At 43.7% G+C, this 16873-nt stretch overlaps 1 protein-coding gene across 6 annotated transcripts in view; it reads left to right on the top strand.

Annotated features, from left to right (window-relative positions):
• Positions 1-16873, top strand: part of adgra1b (adhesion G protein-coupled receptor A1b) — a 115735-nt gene that overhangs the window by 81001 nt on the left and 17861 nt on the right. For all 6 annotated transcript variants that reach the window (XM_081724085.1, XM_081724084.1, XM_035531427.2 and 3 more), the window contains 2 exons: positions 2745-2952; positions 3595-3803. In XM_081724085.1, coding sequence (XP_081580211.1) covers positions 2745-2952; positions 3595-3803 — 417 coding nt within the window. The remainder of the gene's footprint in view (positions 1-2744; positions 2953-3594; positions 3804-16873) is intronic.

Below are 16873 nucleotides of genomic sequence, written 5' to 3'. Positions count from 1 at the left end.
GAAGTCGAGAGAACCTTTATTCTCCATAACAGCTTGACTCCAGTGAACAGGAAACAAAAAGGATGACAAGCCAGCAGTAGAAACCCGATGTGTGAGTCCACGCAGGGACGCCATGGCACTTGGGCGCAGGCGATGGCTCTGGGCGCAGGACCAATGGTCATGCGCAACGCTGATGGCAGGTAGCTGTGGGCTTAAATAATAGAGGCGAACAAAAGAGAGAAAACAAGGAACAGGTGTGTGTGTGTGTGTGTGTGTGTGTGTGTGTGTGTGTGTGCGTGCACGCGTGTGTGTGTGTGTGAGAGAGAGATTGGGCGTGTCCTTCCTGCAGGCTGCCTGGCGCACCGTGACCGGCATGTGTTTCATGTGTGAGACAAAGCCACAGTTCAAATAATTTACAGCCGCGGAACTATTTACTAACCCCAAAATCCTATCAGTGGAAATGTGCTTTTTCTGGAGAGACAGCACAGCGTGAACCGATCGTCTGACACTGCTCAGAATATAGATATGACCAGAGTTGCGGAGAGCATCACACTCACAGTCCAGTCCAGTACAATCTCAAACACCAACTGTCTCAGACTGAGACCCCACCATTCAGATCATTAAAAAATATATGTGAGTGTGCCAGAGACCTGCCTGACCAGCTTTAAATAAACCATTTTGGCTCCATTGCAGAAAGTTAAGGGCAAATGTTATTCTTCTGCATGTAATACATTTGATGTGCCTTCCAAGACCGTGGACGTGCCCCCAAAGACCTCAAGACCATTATGAAATGTTCTGCTATGTGTAGACATATACAGAATCTCACTTATAGACTCACACGGGTCTACACATAAACACACACACATCTCCATAGCAGATGGAAATCAATGACTTCTCATATGTGAGTCGGTGCACAGTGTAATAGACAATAAAGCCATCTTATAAAGAGGCCAGGTCTGCCTTACAGACGAGGTCATAAAAATAGAGGCTGGGGTTAAGCACTACGTTGTTTTCCCTGTGCAAGCATTTCTTTTGGCCTAATCCTCCAACCAGGTTTACTGTCAGGACTTTTTGACTGTAGAGGGTCATAACAGCAGTCAGGCCCCATTTACCATCTGAGAAAGCTGCTACCCTCAGCACTCTGTTACATTCATGTAGTGGTTTGTAGCTTTATGAAAACAGGATAAGAGTGGGTTTTTTCTATTCTTGGTAAGATTGTGGCTGTTAGTCATTAATGTTACGGAGGGGGTGTGTCACCGTGATACTTATATTTCTAAAAGAGCTGCCACACAAAACAATCTGTAAGTAAGGAAATAGCCAGAGATTCTGAAACATTCTGGAAATGTGTGAAGAAATCTGAAATGTAAGAGGTAATTGTAACAATTTTTATGTTACACTTAACTGGCTATTCGGGGTTTAAACTTACACATAATCATGAAATCAGTACTGTGTGTTTTACCATTAAGGAAGTTCTCAAGGACACTCTGGTTTAACAGCCTGTCTGTGCTAGCTGCCTCTGCCAAGCCTCTACATTTGAAACTCGTGATATATTTACTTCTCTTTAAACGTCCCACCACCAGTTGCTTCTGTTTCTGCTAGTGGCCACTATACCGACCAGTTAGAAGATGTTATTTTGAAGATCATTTGAAGATCATTTTCATTTCTTCTATAGTGTTTACCAATAGAAGAAGACATAAGCATCCTTAAGCTTCAGATGTGTGGCGTCTCATTAATAATTTCGGTAGCCCTGGTGTAGGCCACAGGTCGCTGATGTTTGAACCGCTGCCGTAAACCGGGTTTGGGTTGAGCTGTTCCAGTGCTCTGCTCCGGTATCTGCTCAGCTCTCTGCTGCAACTGTGAGTCAGAACTCTCAGACATGGAAATATGGTGACTAAAGCACTGCATGGTTTTGTGAATGAAGCGTCCCACAGCTCTGTCAATCTCCACACCCATAACCACAGACCACGCCCTCCCGCAAGCCCCTACCACTACACACCTACTTCTGAACCTACTGAGTGCTGTGCTGACCTCAACAAAGTTCTTTATATTGAATGACATCTGTTAAATACAAACCTTCAAAGTTACAACCATCGCAACTCATTTAACACTTTTAGCCAGTACCTGGTCTAATTTCCTCTAGCCAGTACCTGGTCTAAGTTTTTTAAAGCATGCCTAATTTGAGAATGGCCACCTGTCTTGTCTAGGTAAGGTTTGTGTTTGGATTTAGTTTTTATGTATGTGTCACATTTATTGTATCATATGTTTTATATCTTTGGAGAGTTTAGATGGTGGCATAACACAACCTCGCTAGCCTTAGGCCTGCCCGACCTACTCTGCAAGTCACACACACACACACACACACACACACACACACACACACACACACACACACACACACACACACACACACACGCCGGGAATGTTTGTAAATGATCACCCGTGTCCTGGACGTGCTATGAGTCTGAAAGCCAGGGACAGGCCAATTGTCTCTTTAAATGAGTGCTTGATGTGCGGTGTTGCTCCAGCCTGGCAATGGTAAGAACCATTTTCACCGCTGCGGCAGACAGCTTGATTAAGCACGCGCTCGCGAGCGGGATAACCTAACCTTACGCTCAGAAGGTTACCCGTTCTGCATGGGCGCTGTCTGCCGTCGAAAAACCGGACAGTTGATAAAACGCGTCAGTTTGTAGTTTCGAGTCTTTGCACCTCGTGTGGCGAATGGCACTATTTAATATCCGTTTTCCCCCTTTTTATTCCATCCGCAGAACGCAGTGGCTGTCGCCTCAATCCATTTACCGCTGGCTGGCTCTCCTCGCGCCTCTGCGTTGCAATCTGTTGATAAGTCGACTTGCAAGCTGCAGTTTATTGTCTTTCGCAATGGGAAACTCTTTCCTTGCACAGGGAATTCGTCAAACCTTGCAGATGACGGGAAACGGAGAAGCGTTTCGACACCAGTTGCTTTCATCAAATTAGGTAAGGGCAAAATTCGTTTCATTTGTTTTGCGCGGTCTTTGACTTCAGCTGCGCAGAAAGTAATTAGATAGTACATTGGAAATATGCGACCTGGCTTGTTTGACAGAAGCTTTGGGTGTAATTCATGGTATTTCTGTTTTTCTTTTGAAATATGCGGTAATAAGCAGATCACATAAGACATCATTTAAAATCAAGACAGTTGCGTTTTGTATGTTGCATCATTTAAAACGTGTTTTGAATGATGCAATATCTTTATTGCCTATAAAAAAGAAAGTCTCTAATTTTCACGTTCACACGAAAGCTCTTCCAGTTATCATACTATTAGTTGTTTGATGAAGCAAAACATATCCCTTGATCTGTCAGTCTTCTTCATGATGACGAGTAAACAACCTTTTGTTGCAGAAGTAATAAAAGCTCATTTGCCCTGTTGTGTCGTTATATTTCTGCGCGCGCGAGTGTGTGTGCGTGCGTGCGTGCGTGTGTGAATGAGTGTCTGTCTGTCTGTCGTGTGTTGTGAGAATATGAGGGCATGTGCCTGTGTGCATGAGTGAGCTAGCTTGGATACGCACTCAGAATGCATCATTGTAGCACTTGAGGACTTTCTGCTTGGGTGGCTTGATGCAATGTGTTGCGTTTTTGTAGATGGGTGCAGCCTGAGGAGCGCGGTTCAGCCCGTGACCATCGCCCTTAGGCACTTCGCGCTGGGTGTAGACCCCACCGCAGCCTACTGGGATTTCGACCTGCTAGATGGACACGGTGGCTGGCGGGCAGAGGGTTGCCACATAACAGGGTCCGCGGGAAACACGACCACTATTCACTGCACACATCACAAGAACTTCGCTGTGCTGATGGTAAGTGTGTGTGCGCGCGTTCCGTTCCTCGTATCTTCCTCCTTTCCCACTGCCGGGTAGAAACGTCCCGCCCCACTGCTGACTGGGTAAGATTCAGTGTAGTAAATGCCATTCTGTGGAGAGAAACCGGCACGTGTGGTTCGCTTCATATGGAGCATGCAGAAAGAAAAGGCTCTTAAAATGCCCGTGGAAAATCAGGCGGCGGTTGTTCAATAAAACATTGCAATTCAGTGCCGGCGTACCCCATTACAGACGGAAGGCTGTCCGTGTCATGAAAAAAGCATCTGTTCACGGAAGTGTTGAAAACTTCTTTGCTGCCCACGTCTGCTGTTATGATTCACGGGATCCGGCTCGATGCGATTCTCCAAAGCACACGCGCCTCGTCAGTGGGCTGTTCGCCTGCGAGCGCGAGTGGATCACTAATTGGCTGCGAGCGTGCCGAGTGAAGCATGCTGGCGTAAAGAACAACAGCCTCCATGCCTCTGCCACTCTCAAGTTGGACTTACGGTCGAGTCGCGCTTGTTTGGGCATCTTGGACCGCGGACGCCCTATGTAAAACTGATTTGATGAGGACAGTAGCAATAGCGCAATGGCATCGCCTCTCTCAGTCGCCCCGTAGCGCTGGTGCATCTCGTCCGCTTTTGGACGAGCCGAAATCCTCCGGATGTTTACCGACGACTGGGATGCGATAGACTGGGAGGTCAGTCATCTGCGCTGCATGCAAGCGACGTTTTGGGTGGTTTCTTGATATGGTTGTTTGATAACCGCTTTGGGGCGTTTATAAAGCATTTTTTTGGAGCGGGAAATTTTTAAGGACTTAAAATCGTAGTTTTTTTTTTTTTTTTTTTTTTCTTCCTGTGCCTGGTCTGCTGAAATTTCTTTGCGAAAGCACAGCGGTTAAGGCAACTATGTAAGCGTTGGACGTATGCACGGCATAGCAAACCGTTATCAGATCGAGCGCAGGTGTCAGTTTGTCATTGCTTGGGGCTCAATACGTGTATTTAATATCCATTCATCGGGGAGATGGATGTGTCCTCCTTCGCTTGGCGGAGCGCCGTCGTACATCCTATCGTGCGGCTATCAGCATAAGACCAAAGTGATACGGTGATGCAATTTAGCGAATGGAAGTGACAGCAGCAATTTATTCGAGAGGCTCGTCGAAGGGAAGGAAATGTTTCTGAAGTATTGTACGCATCGGGAAATGATAATGTGCTTTATATGAGTGTACCTGCGTGTGTGTGTGTGTTGAATATATATATATATATATATATATATATATATATATATATATATATATATATATATATATATATATATATATATATATATATATATATATGTGTGTGTGTGTGTGTGTGTGTGTGTGTGAGAGAGAGAGAGAGAGAGAGAGAGAGAATGAGTGTATGTGTGTGTGTGTGTGTGTGCATTTGGGCGTGCGTGCGTGCGCGCAGTATAGTGCGTTTGCTAATGCAGTCGCCACACCCGCAGTCCTTGCTCTGCGCAGTGCCCGAGAAAAAAAAAAAAATCCTCCTTTTCGTGACACTTCGTTATTTTCTCTTTTTTTGCTTTTAGTCTTGTGCCGAATTTGGAGAGTTTTGACCCAGGAATAGGCTTCTAAACCTGTTGCTTAAGCTCATCGCAGAGGCATCATACGTCCATCTTATGTTTTTCTCGTGCTCAGATCAGCAGCACTCCGCTGTTGCATTCTGCTTTTTAGCTCCATGAAATAACGTGTCTTTAATATCTTCGTTTGTGAAAATAATCTTTATAGCCACATATTTTGCAACACATATCTTGAAGAGATTGTAGAGACAGCATGTCTTCTTCTAACAGCATGTCTTCTTGAAATAATTTATTCATTACCTTTTACCATCTATTTCCATCATGAAAATAAATGTAACTCCTAGTTTTCCCCATTCTGTGGCACAATATATGTTTTAATTTTTGTCTTACTTATGGGAATAATTTTTAAAACAATTTAATTTCAATGATGAGAACACTTCAGAGACATTCAGCATGTGGGTATGGCATAGAGAAAACATTTTTAAATGAAAGCAGCACATCCTTTTCAGCGATCTGGCGAGCATTGAATCTGTCATAATTATTAGTCTTAAACACGGCAGGGTATCAACACATGCATGTTCCGGAACTGTTAACCTGGACTAAAGGTGGCATCTTACTCCTTTCCTGTAGTCTAATTTAAAGCACGCAGGTCCCCACACCGCTTGTGTGAGAGACAGTTAAATGGGAGGTCTGTCAGGTTCCAGGTCCAGATGGGGGAGTGTGTGGAGGTGGATGAGGACAGCATGTCTTAGTTTTGCTGATGGTCAGTAGAGGAGGCTGATGTCGTGCTGTCTACTTGTCCTTCACCTTGACTAAAACCCCTACCCACACACAGAGACAAAAAGCACAGAATCCTGCCTGCTTCCCCCCACCTGCTGTTCACTACTGATAGGAAGCGTCTTATTAATTTTAACATTTGAATGCAGGGCGACTGTACTGATCACCATTTATCTGATGGAGAAGGCAGATGTAGGGGTGACAGGCAGCAGAATTTTACAGCTTTGGTATATAAAACCTCACATACATCATTAGACCGAGTTTTATTTCTGGTGCACAAACACCATTTTTGTGCCCAGTCTTGTACAGTGCTATGCTTTGGCTTAAGGGAAAGGTTTCAACTTTATGGTGCTTTGATTTTATAACACCACTTAAGTACTTAAGCATCTTCATTGTGGCAGCTTTTCAGAACCACGGACAGCTCCGGCGGCTCTGGTCTCCGACCAGACTGTGTTGCAGCAGTCGTACTGGGGATGAGAGAGGGGCTGAGTCACGCTGCTCCAGTGCTTCTGGAGGAGTGGCCCTCTCCATCACCATGACAAGGCCTGGCTTTGCACTGTCTCTAACGCATGTCTCTGGAGAAGAGCACAAGCACCGCGCTTTTATAGGGAAAAGCGTGTCCGTATGAAAAGGACCAGTTGCTCTGGCTGTTGCCGAGCGGCCTTGCAGGCAGCTCAGCGTGAGATGCGTGTGTTGCGTCTCATCTACAGCCAGTCGGCGTGTGTCTACCTGAGTTTACTACCACAGACATACTGAATGTGCGCGGTGTGCATTTCAGTGGGTGGAGACTGTGTTTCTGTTTGAAAGGCTGTGTTGGCTAGAGAGTCGTATTTACATACCTCATTTTGGGAGTCTGATTATAAGCATGCCAGCTATTTTTGTTTAACATAAGCAACTGTTTATCCAAGCATTACTGTATCAGTTGGTTCATTGATCTGTGTATTCTAGCTCCAAAAACAAAAAGTAAACATATGCTATATAGAGCTAAAACTCTAACTGAACTGTATGATCTGGACGTGCATTCAGTGTAATTGCCCAGATAGGTTGCAGTTCAGTTCAAGTAAGCCCTATATTGGTGTGAGTTAGTGGTAGCTGGTTTGGGTTGGCATCCGGCTCAAGGATAATGAAGAGAATGAAGATTTCTTTTCTGTCTATCTATATGTCTGTCTATTTGTATATGTGTTTTATGTTAGAATGTATTTGTTTGAGCATAGGTATTGGATGCAAGGTTAAACTTTATTTATTTATTGATTATGAATGATAGCCATATTGCAGTGGTATAACCTATCTTTACAAGGCTCCTGGTATGGATTATATATGGATTTTAAGTGTTTTAAATGTTCTTTTTACTTTTTTGAGTTTTTATATTGCTGTAGTTTTTGGATGCAATAAATGGGACATATTTTCTTTTTCATATTTTCATTTGCTTTTCTACATGCACTGCTTGTGGGTTAAAGCCAAATTATCAGAACACAATAATGCCTAGTTCTGTGGACCTTGATGTAAATATGGACAATTCTTCTCACAATTGTCACCTGACCGAGTGCCAGTAATTTGTCTTGTGGTGCAGTTAGTTTTCCAGCTAAATAATAAGCTCTGCATGTCATTAATTTGCCAGGTGTACACACACTGACTTCTCTTTCAAACACACACACACACACACACACACACACACACACACACACACACACACACACACACACACACAGAGTTTACCTGCTGCAGTCATCAAATACTATTAGAAATTTCCTTACCCTTACACAATATATTTGAAGTGATTTGCTCTGCTTTTTTGTAGAAATTGCATTGCTTTAACCAATTGTTATTTAAATGTCTGATGCTACTCTGCTAAGCAGCTTAAATATTAATGTACTGATTCCTCTTCTTAAAGTTACTGTGTATGTGTGTGTGTGTGTATGTGAGAGAGAGAGAGAGAGAGAGAGAGAGAGCGAGAGAGAGAGAGAGAGATAGAGAGAGAGAGAGAGAGAGCGAGAGAGAGAGAGAGAGAGAGAGGGGGGGGGGAAAGAAGCAGACTGAGACTTTGCGAGTATATCGCTGCAATTAAAGTTATCTTTTAATAAGGTAAAGAACTGTATGTGTCATTCATTTGGGGATGCAGACCTTGCTGTACAAAGTAACAGATTTTCCAACAGGCATTTTTAAAATCAGAAGCCTGTGGAAAATCATCGTTTTGTTCACACCTTGAATTCGCTAGGTAGTTTGCTGTAATATGAGTTAAATACTTCATTCCAGTTTATCTATATATAACATTTAGTATAAGTGAATTCTCTCCACTGGACCTATAAGAGTTCCTAACACTCAATCTGCCTCTGTGTACTATGGCACAATGATTATCATGTGTTATGGCGCACTGGTAAATGAATATTCTGATGCTGTGAGTTCTGAGTTACAAAGTTTTGGGTTTGTTTGTTTGTTTTTGTGTGTGTAGGATTTGTTGATGACTCTAATTGTATTACAGTCAGACTGCAAGGTGTGGTGCTGTACTGTGTCTGTAATGCCAAGGGTTTCTGATGGTAGACTACTGTAGGTGTAGGTTATGCTGTAGTGATGACTAGAGTAGGACTGACTCTGAGCTGACGACTGGGTGATGGTGCAAGTGCAGAGCGCAGCAGATGGAGATGGTGCAAAGGGTAAGAGAGGGAAGGATGGGGAGAAGGTGGGGGTTAGAGGGCACAAGCGGGAGGAGTTAGGGGGTATAAATAATGAGGAGTTAGGGAGTATAAATAATGAGTTAGGGAGTATAAATAATGAGGAGTTAGGGAGTATAAATAGAGGAGGAGTTAGGGAGTATAAATAATGAGGAATTAGGGAGTATAAGTAGGGGAGGAGTTAGGGAGTATAAATAATGAGGAATTAGGGAGTATAAGTAGGGGAGGAGTTAGGGAGTATAAATAATGAGGAATTAGGGAGTATAAATAATGAGGAGTTAGGGAGTATAAATAATGAGGAGGAAATAAGTTTCAGGTGTGGTCTTTCTCCTAAATTATTTCATAATTCCATTTATGTGATGACTGTGTAATATGACGCAGAATGTGGGTGAAAGCGATGCTTTATTTGGCTTGCAATACGCTTGTAAAATAACAGGATATAGAACTGTCTGGTTAAAATGATAGAACTGTCCATATTACTACCTGCCTCGAACCAAGCACAAAACTGAATGAAAAAAGAGGCAACACCAAGATATACCAGGAACACCTGCTGCCCCATGCAGACCTATTTACAGCTTGTGTATTCGAAAATGAATTATAACTGATTTAAATAATTGGAAATTATTTAGTTATTGTTTCAGTGACTCAAAAACACAATAATACCATAACAATTTCAGTTGTTCATTTAGCTCCAAAATTAGCACAGTGTGTGTGTGTGTGCGCGTGTGTGCGTGTGTGCGTGTGTGTGTGTGTGTGTGTGTGCACGCACCTGCGCATGAATGTGTGTGTGTAAGATGTGTCTTGCAGAACACTAGCTTGTAATTAATACTGGCATGGTACTGGCTTTGTCTTTCTCTCATGGCATGTCAGGATTCTGGAAAGCATGACTCGCGTAACTTTTGAGGAGGCTTGCAAGAAGAGTTGAAAGCTGGGAGCCCCCCGGCATCCATAATGAAGTCCGATGAGATTATATTGCATGAGATTATATTTCAGTATGTGAGTTGCTCCTGGTTGTAGTGGTGCTTTACTTCTGGAGACTCCTTTGCTCCCGGCTTCAAGGGGTGGCTGGCGGTGCCTCGCTCAGCTTTCAGCTGTGGCATCGTGATCCGTTCTCGCACGTGGGTCTCGCTGGGACCATTCTGTGGCCTCCCTCGCCTCAGACGAGCTGGTAGGAGAAATCTCTGTCTGCTGCTCTCAACCATAATGTTGCCACTGGGTGAGGGGCTTGTGTGCGGTACAAGAGCAGTCGTTAACCTGACATCGTGAGTGTGTGTGTGTGTGTGTGTGTGTTTGTTAGGTTTGTGCAGATAAAAGATGGATAGCTATATAAAGTACGTCTATGTGGTAAATGATGTCTCTAAGAGGGGCGGATTAAAGCTGCCCTTTTCTCTCTCTCTCTTGTTCTCTCTGTCAGACAGAGGACACACAGTAAGATAGCTAGCGGGAGCTGCTGGGATCAGACAGCAGCGCCTGGATTAGGCTGAGAGACTGCGGTTTGAGCAGACTTTGACCTTGCCACAGGTCCTGCAGCTACTCTGTGGGTAGAATCTAAGCGACTCAGAATGCACTCCTGTTTGGGTCTGCCGTGTGAGCACACCTATTTCCAGTATTTTGCCCACATATTATCAACATATAGAAAGAATATAGAAAATGGGTGGGGAGACTTCTTTTGCAAAAATATTTGACTAGATATTGTGCACATTTTTTATAAGTTTGTGCAATTGCTACACAGTCAATGTGAATTCATACCAAACCTGCTATGCTGTGAAATGTCTGAAGGCTGCAAAAAAGAGAAAATTATGGTAACTTGGTTTTAGATGAACCCAACGATAAACTTACTTACACAAATCTACCACATTCCCATGTGAATTTAAGATGAACATCTGTAAGGGAATTCATTTTTTTGTTTAAAAAACACTCATCTCTTGTTTCTGGTCTGCCATACTAATAAGGTTTATAATGTATGTGTGTTCATCCTGTCCTCCAGTGCTCAGCGTTAGTCAGACTGGACACGTACATTCATATTACATAATAAACACCCACATGCTTTTTTGGAAGCGATACCACCAGCGATATGCATGCGTGTCTGCCCATGACTCAACTTCCACATTCAAGTCTCTTTGGAGACGTGGCTCTGTGACATCATGGTTTACCCAAAATCCCGTTCCTTTCTGTCAGCAATGCCCTGCGGTAATGAGCGTTGCGCCGGACTATCAAAGGTGAAATTTAATCTGGGCACTAAGATTTGCCCCCAGCAGGGAAGGGGCCTGCCCCCCCCCCCCCCCCCACACACACACACCTCCTAATGAGGGTCCGCCATGGAGAAGGTGGTGGGAGGGAATGGGGAGGCCACTTCGTGGTAAATGGTGCAGCCGGTGGAGCTGTCAGCGTGCGAGATGGGACCGGCTGAGATCGTGTCATGCACTTCCATAATCAAAGAGGGGAGAGGAGATTGCCTTGCCTGGAGGGAGAGAGAGCGGAAGAGAGACAGCCTTACAGGGGGCAAATAGAAGAGGGTCACAGATTAAGTAAATGGTTGAGTGATCTAAACCAAGTGTCTTTCTCTCACACACACACACACACACACACACACACACACACAGGTCTGTCAGACATGCCACTGTATGCATGTAATGGTGAGCTCAGCTTGTTCCTCTGGTGATTCCAAACATTCGTGTAAATAATACAGTACGGTTTCACTGTGAGATTAAGGAAAGTGGTTGCAGGCATCGTGTACGAGGCAGGCAGTCAACTTGCTTTGCCAAGCTGTCCGAAAGCTGTCCCCAAGTTGACTGGGCTGCTGCTTGGGTCCTGTAGCAGGACGGACTGGGCTGCTGTTTTGGGTCCTGTAGCAGGACGGACTGGGCTGCTGTTTTGGGTCCTGTAGCAGGACGGACTGGGCTGCTGTTTTGGGTCCTGTAGCAGGACGGACTGGGCTGCTGTTTTGGGTCATGTAACAGGACGCACTGGGCTGCTGTTTTGGGTCATGTAACAGGACGCACTGGGCTGCTGTTTTGGGTCATGTAACAGGACGCACTGGGCTGCTGTTTTGGGTCATGTAACAGGACGCACTGGGCTGCTGTTTTGGGTCATGTAACAGGACGGACTGGGCTGCTGTTTTGGGTCATGTAACAGGACGCACTGGGCTGCTGTTTTGGGTCATGTAACCGGACGCACTGGGCTGCTGTTTTGGGTAATGTAACAGGACGGACTGGGCTGCTGTTTTGGGTCCTGTTGCAGGACTGACTGGGCTGTTGGTTTAGCTTTGGCATGCTGAGTTGTGCCATATATGGCCATTTGCAGTGATGTGAAAATGATGTGGTTTCTCTGTAGCTCGTCATGATGTTTTGGGTCTATGATGTTACATGAAGAGAGAGAGAGAGAGAGAGAGTTAATTTATGAGCCGAGTGAAATCCTCGTCTTTGTCATATGGCATTTGTGTTTGTGTGAAACTGCAGGGGCGGTGGCTAAGGGTGGAGTTGCTGTGTACAGCGCTGTTATAAGAATCCCCGTGGATTTCTGCATGGTTCACTTCTTCATATCATTCGTTTCCAAATCTTTGTGAGCAGTTAGAGCAACACGGGAAGCAAATACGCCTCTTAAAAGTGTCTTGACGGAGATTATTGCCTGAGTGCCGACGGCAGTGCAGTCTCCAGCACGGTGGCTTGCCCTGGCCTGGCGCATTTGACATGTTTATGGAGATGATGTATGGAGAGATTGTGTATGGAAGTGACATGGTGTGGTAACGCGAGCCGGCCACTCCCTACACACATCCTCTACCCTTCACCGGCCAAGCAGAAACGTTCCCGTGACCTCGCTGTGTTGCATCAGGGTTGGGTTATGTTCCCAGCTGATTTGCTGAAGTGTGGCTTGGCCCAAATGCGCTTTGACTAGCAGAGCACATAGCTGACAATATACACAAAATAAAAGAGGACTTAAAATAATATATATATATATATATATATATATAGAGAGAGAGAGAGAGAGAGAGAGAGAGAGAGAGAGAGAGAGAGAGAGAGAAAGATAGATAGATAGATAGATAGATAGATAGATAGATAGATAGATAGATAGATAGATAGATAGATAGATTTTTTTTGTTGTTTGTTTATTCATCACTTGCAATATTGTTAATATGATGAAAACTGAGTTAATGTGCTTGCTTATATGAACCTGTAACATAATATAGTTAACTGTTCTGGCAAAATAAGTAAATATGTCTAAAATGGTGGGAATTCACTGTACGACAGAAATATGAGAATATTTCAGTCATGTTTGTCAAATGATTGTGATGTGGACTTCACTAATACAAGAGTGCGTATGACCTTGCTCATTGTCTATCATATTTAGATGAAATATCTTGTTGTACGTTTAAAGTTCATTTTTCAGTGCCAGTGACTTAAGCCATTAATCTTTCCCTGACCTTTTTCTTGTACCTGAGGGGTCTCACTGAGTTATGTGCCCTGACTGTACACACCAGGAGTCAGTGCACCACAGAAAGCACTGTTAGGGTGACCTTGAGCACCACGACCTTCCACATCAGAGCTGCTTAATTCTTCCGCTAGAGCTCCTCCTCTTTGCGGGCGCTAATTGCCAGACTGCCTCTGCTCTCCGTCCTCCCTGCAGGAGAATGGAGAGGCACCTCTTTCCAGGGATGGTGCTGTTTGCTTTGCTGGGTATGATCTTAAAACCTTTAAAAAACCCATTATTTTATGGATGTTGACAGCCACCATCAGAATGACTGTGAATCGCTGCCTGTCCCGGTTGACATGACAGTGTCATACATCTTCATACAAGCCCTAACAGTTTCTCGGGTTCTGTATAGCAATACCAAAATGTAACATTTGCAACACTCATTGCTGTTATGTAACAGTTACATATAAAGCATTTTGCAAGTTTGTTACTGAATTTGATGTATGTCAGTGTCATATTTGATCATATTCCATCACATTCTGACAGTGGTTGTCCAGAATCTGATGTATGGCTACAATGCTTTTTTATTTTCTAGACACCCTGATTTGGCCTGCAGTGCATGTGTTTGCGCGCATGTGCATGGGTGTTTGTGTGCGCGCCTCCATACATGGTCATGCGTGTGGCCACATATCTGTGCACACACGCTGATCTTATGGATTTCTGTCTTAGAACTTCACAGACTAACGTTTGGAGTCTAACTTCCTTACCTTTATTACCTGCGTTGTTAATCTTTATTACTTCCTTGGTGTTCCTTGAAATTCCAGAGCGCTGAAGATTCCTCTAACTCCTCGGGCAGTTTGCACACAGCTCTTGTTTTGGGGTTCAGGGGTTATGCTCCAAGGTCAGATCACGACTTTTTGGGTCCCATCATCATTTTATCAGCATAATATAAGTTCATTTCCATTTTGATTAGGACTTCTGATCTGAGCTTTTAACTGAATGTGATCTCCTCTAACCTAAGAGGTTATTGGAATGTTGGAAAGGGTGTGACCATTCTAAATATGACTTTATGATTATTTTAGGTTATTTTTATTAGATTTTATTAAGTTCAATATTTCTGATCATTCATGTATTTTTCTTACTGCGAGTGAGGACCGTAAAGGTCGGAAAGAGATGTGCTGTACTAAAGGGTCAAACAAGGCCTTGGGATGTTTGTCGTGGCTACATGCTGCATGTGCAGTGTGGGGGTGTGTGTTAGTGTAGATAGGTCCTGATCTGGCCATGTCTTCTTGCGGATTGGATGTACCAACGTGCCCTATGTTTTGTGGTTTTGATGGAGTGACATTTGATTTGCTAACTTCAGCTCCCGATTACTCACTACTTGCAGAGCAATGATGTAGTGCTGAGAATGATAAAGCCCGCAAGTGCTTGGGCAGCCAGCCAAAGGATTTTCATCTCTGGATCAGCTCTGCTTTCTATGTGTGTAATTCCATCTTTTTGTGTTGTGTGTCCTTTTGTGTGTCACAGCTCAGACCAAATCCCCTGCCTCGTTTGTGCAGATAAATATTTACAACTCCCACGATTTCCTCATTTTCTCATCCTTCGCCCTCACCTATGTCAATCCATCCATCTCTCCCTCTCTCTCTCTCTCTCCCTCTCTCTCTCTCCAAACCTAAATTCTCTATCTCCATCTCTTCCTTCTCTCTCTCTCCAAACCTAAATCCTCTATCTCCATCTCTTCCCTCTCTCTCTCTCTCTCTCTCTCTCTCTCTCTCTCTCTCTCTCCGTCTGCCTGGTCATATTGCTCCATGGATCCATCCCTCTGCTGCATCTCCCCGTCTCCTGTGCCCTCAGCACCAGAAGCAGGGGGAGAAGACGGTGTGCGCTGTCAGAGCTTTGGCTGGGCCCGGAGCTCACCCTGCAGATGTCAGGCCTGTACAAGTGCAGCCTTGCCGGCACTGGGCGGGCACGCTGGCTCCCTCGCATCAGCAGGGCTTGGCGGGATTAGCGAGGCCGCCGGGCAAACGCTTTTGCCGCATCACTTTGTTAATATGCGGGACCACAGTGAGGCTCGAATTCTCCACCACTGTAGGCCTGAAGGGAGAGGGGCTTTAGTACTGCACCTAGGCTACGGCACCAGAGCCTCCAGCCACGCGCTAATGTGGATAAAGTGGCAGTAGGCTTCTGCTGCTTGGCTAAGCTAATGTAGTGATTTTGTCATTTCAGCTGGAATGATCTGGAGTGTTACCAGTGAGCAGGGTAATGAAGCCTGGATCTGTGTCATGATGTAATACAGTGGTAATAATTATTATGACTTCTACACTGGACTTATCAGAGGTTGTTACCCATCTCTAGGAAACAGAGAGAAAAAGGAAAAACAGAAAAACACAAATGCACAGCAAAATTCCTAAAAAACTCCTACAGTGTAGAGTTACTAATACAATGTTGAAAAACTCCTACAGTGTAGTTACTAATACAATGTTGAAAAACTCCTACAATGTAGTTTCTAATACAATGTTGAAAAACTCCTACAGTGTAGTTACTAATACAATGTTGAAAAACTCCTAGTGTAGTTACTAATACAATGTTGAAAAACTCCTACAGTGTAGTTACTAATACAATGTTGAAAAACTCCTAGTGTAGAGTTTCTAATACAATGTTGAAAAACTCCTACAGTGTAGTTACTAATACAATGTTGAAAAACTCCTACAGTGTAGAGTTACTAATACAATGTTGAATAAACTCCTTTAGTGTAATTACTAATGCAGTGCTGAATGAACTCTTACAGTGTAGTTACTAATGCAGTGCTGAATGAACTCCTGCAGTGTAGAGTTACTAATGCAGTGCTGAATGAACTCCTACGGTGTAGTTACTAATACAATGTTGAAAAAACTCCTACAGTATAGAGTTACTAATACAGTGCTGAATGAACTCTTACAGTGTAGTTACTAATGCAGTGCTGAATGAACTCCTACAGTGTAGTTACTAATACAATGTTGAAAAACTTCTAGTGTAGTTACTAATACAATGTTGAATAAACTCCTACAGTGCAGTTACTAATACAATGTTGAAAAACTCCTACAGTGTAGTTACTAATACAATGTTGAATAAACTCCTTCAGTGTAGTTACTAATACAGTGCTGAATGAACTCCTACAGTGTAGTTACTAATGCAGTGCTGAATGAACTCTTACAGTGTAGTTACTAATGCAGTGCTGAATGAACTCCTACAGTGTAGTTGCTAATGCAGTGCTAAATGAACTCCTACAGTGTAGTTACTAATACAATGTTGAAAAACTTCTAGTGTAGTTACTAATACAATGTTGAATAAACTCCTACAGTGTAGAGTTACTAATGCAGTGCTGAATGAACTCATACAGTGTAATTACTATTGCAGTGTTGAATGAACCCCTATAGTGTTATTTACGCAGTGTTGAATTAATTCCTCCAGTGTTGGATTCAGATTTATTCGTGTGCAGCTGTAGTTATATAAACACTGTGGGTGTTGATTCAACACAGCGTTTTTGCTGGCTAGAAAGAACAGGAAAGAGCTGGCCAGGAACTGAGCTGTAGCTGTACCACAGTGATGAGTCCCAGAAGCTAGTTACCCACAAACTTGAATGGTTCATTAACATGGTTTCATAGAACAATC

The sequence above is a fragment of the Electrophorus electricus genome, chromosome 12 (genome assembly GCF_041902795.1).
Source record: "Electrophorus electricus isolate QZ-2024a chromosome 12, ASM4190279v1, whole genome shotgun sequence".
Classification (NCBI taxonomy): domain Eukaryota; kingdom Metazoa; phylum Chordata; class Actinopteri; order Gymnotiformes; family Gymnotidae; genus Electrophorus; species Electrophorus electricus.
This window is presented reverse-complemented; position numbering and strand designations above follow the sequence as displayed.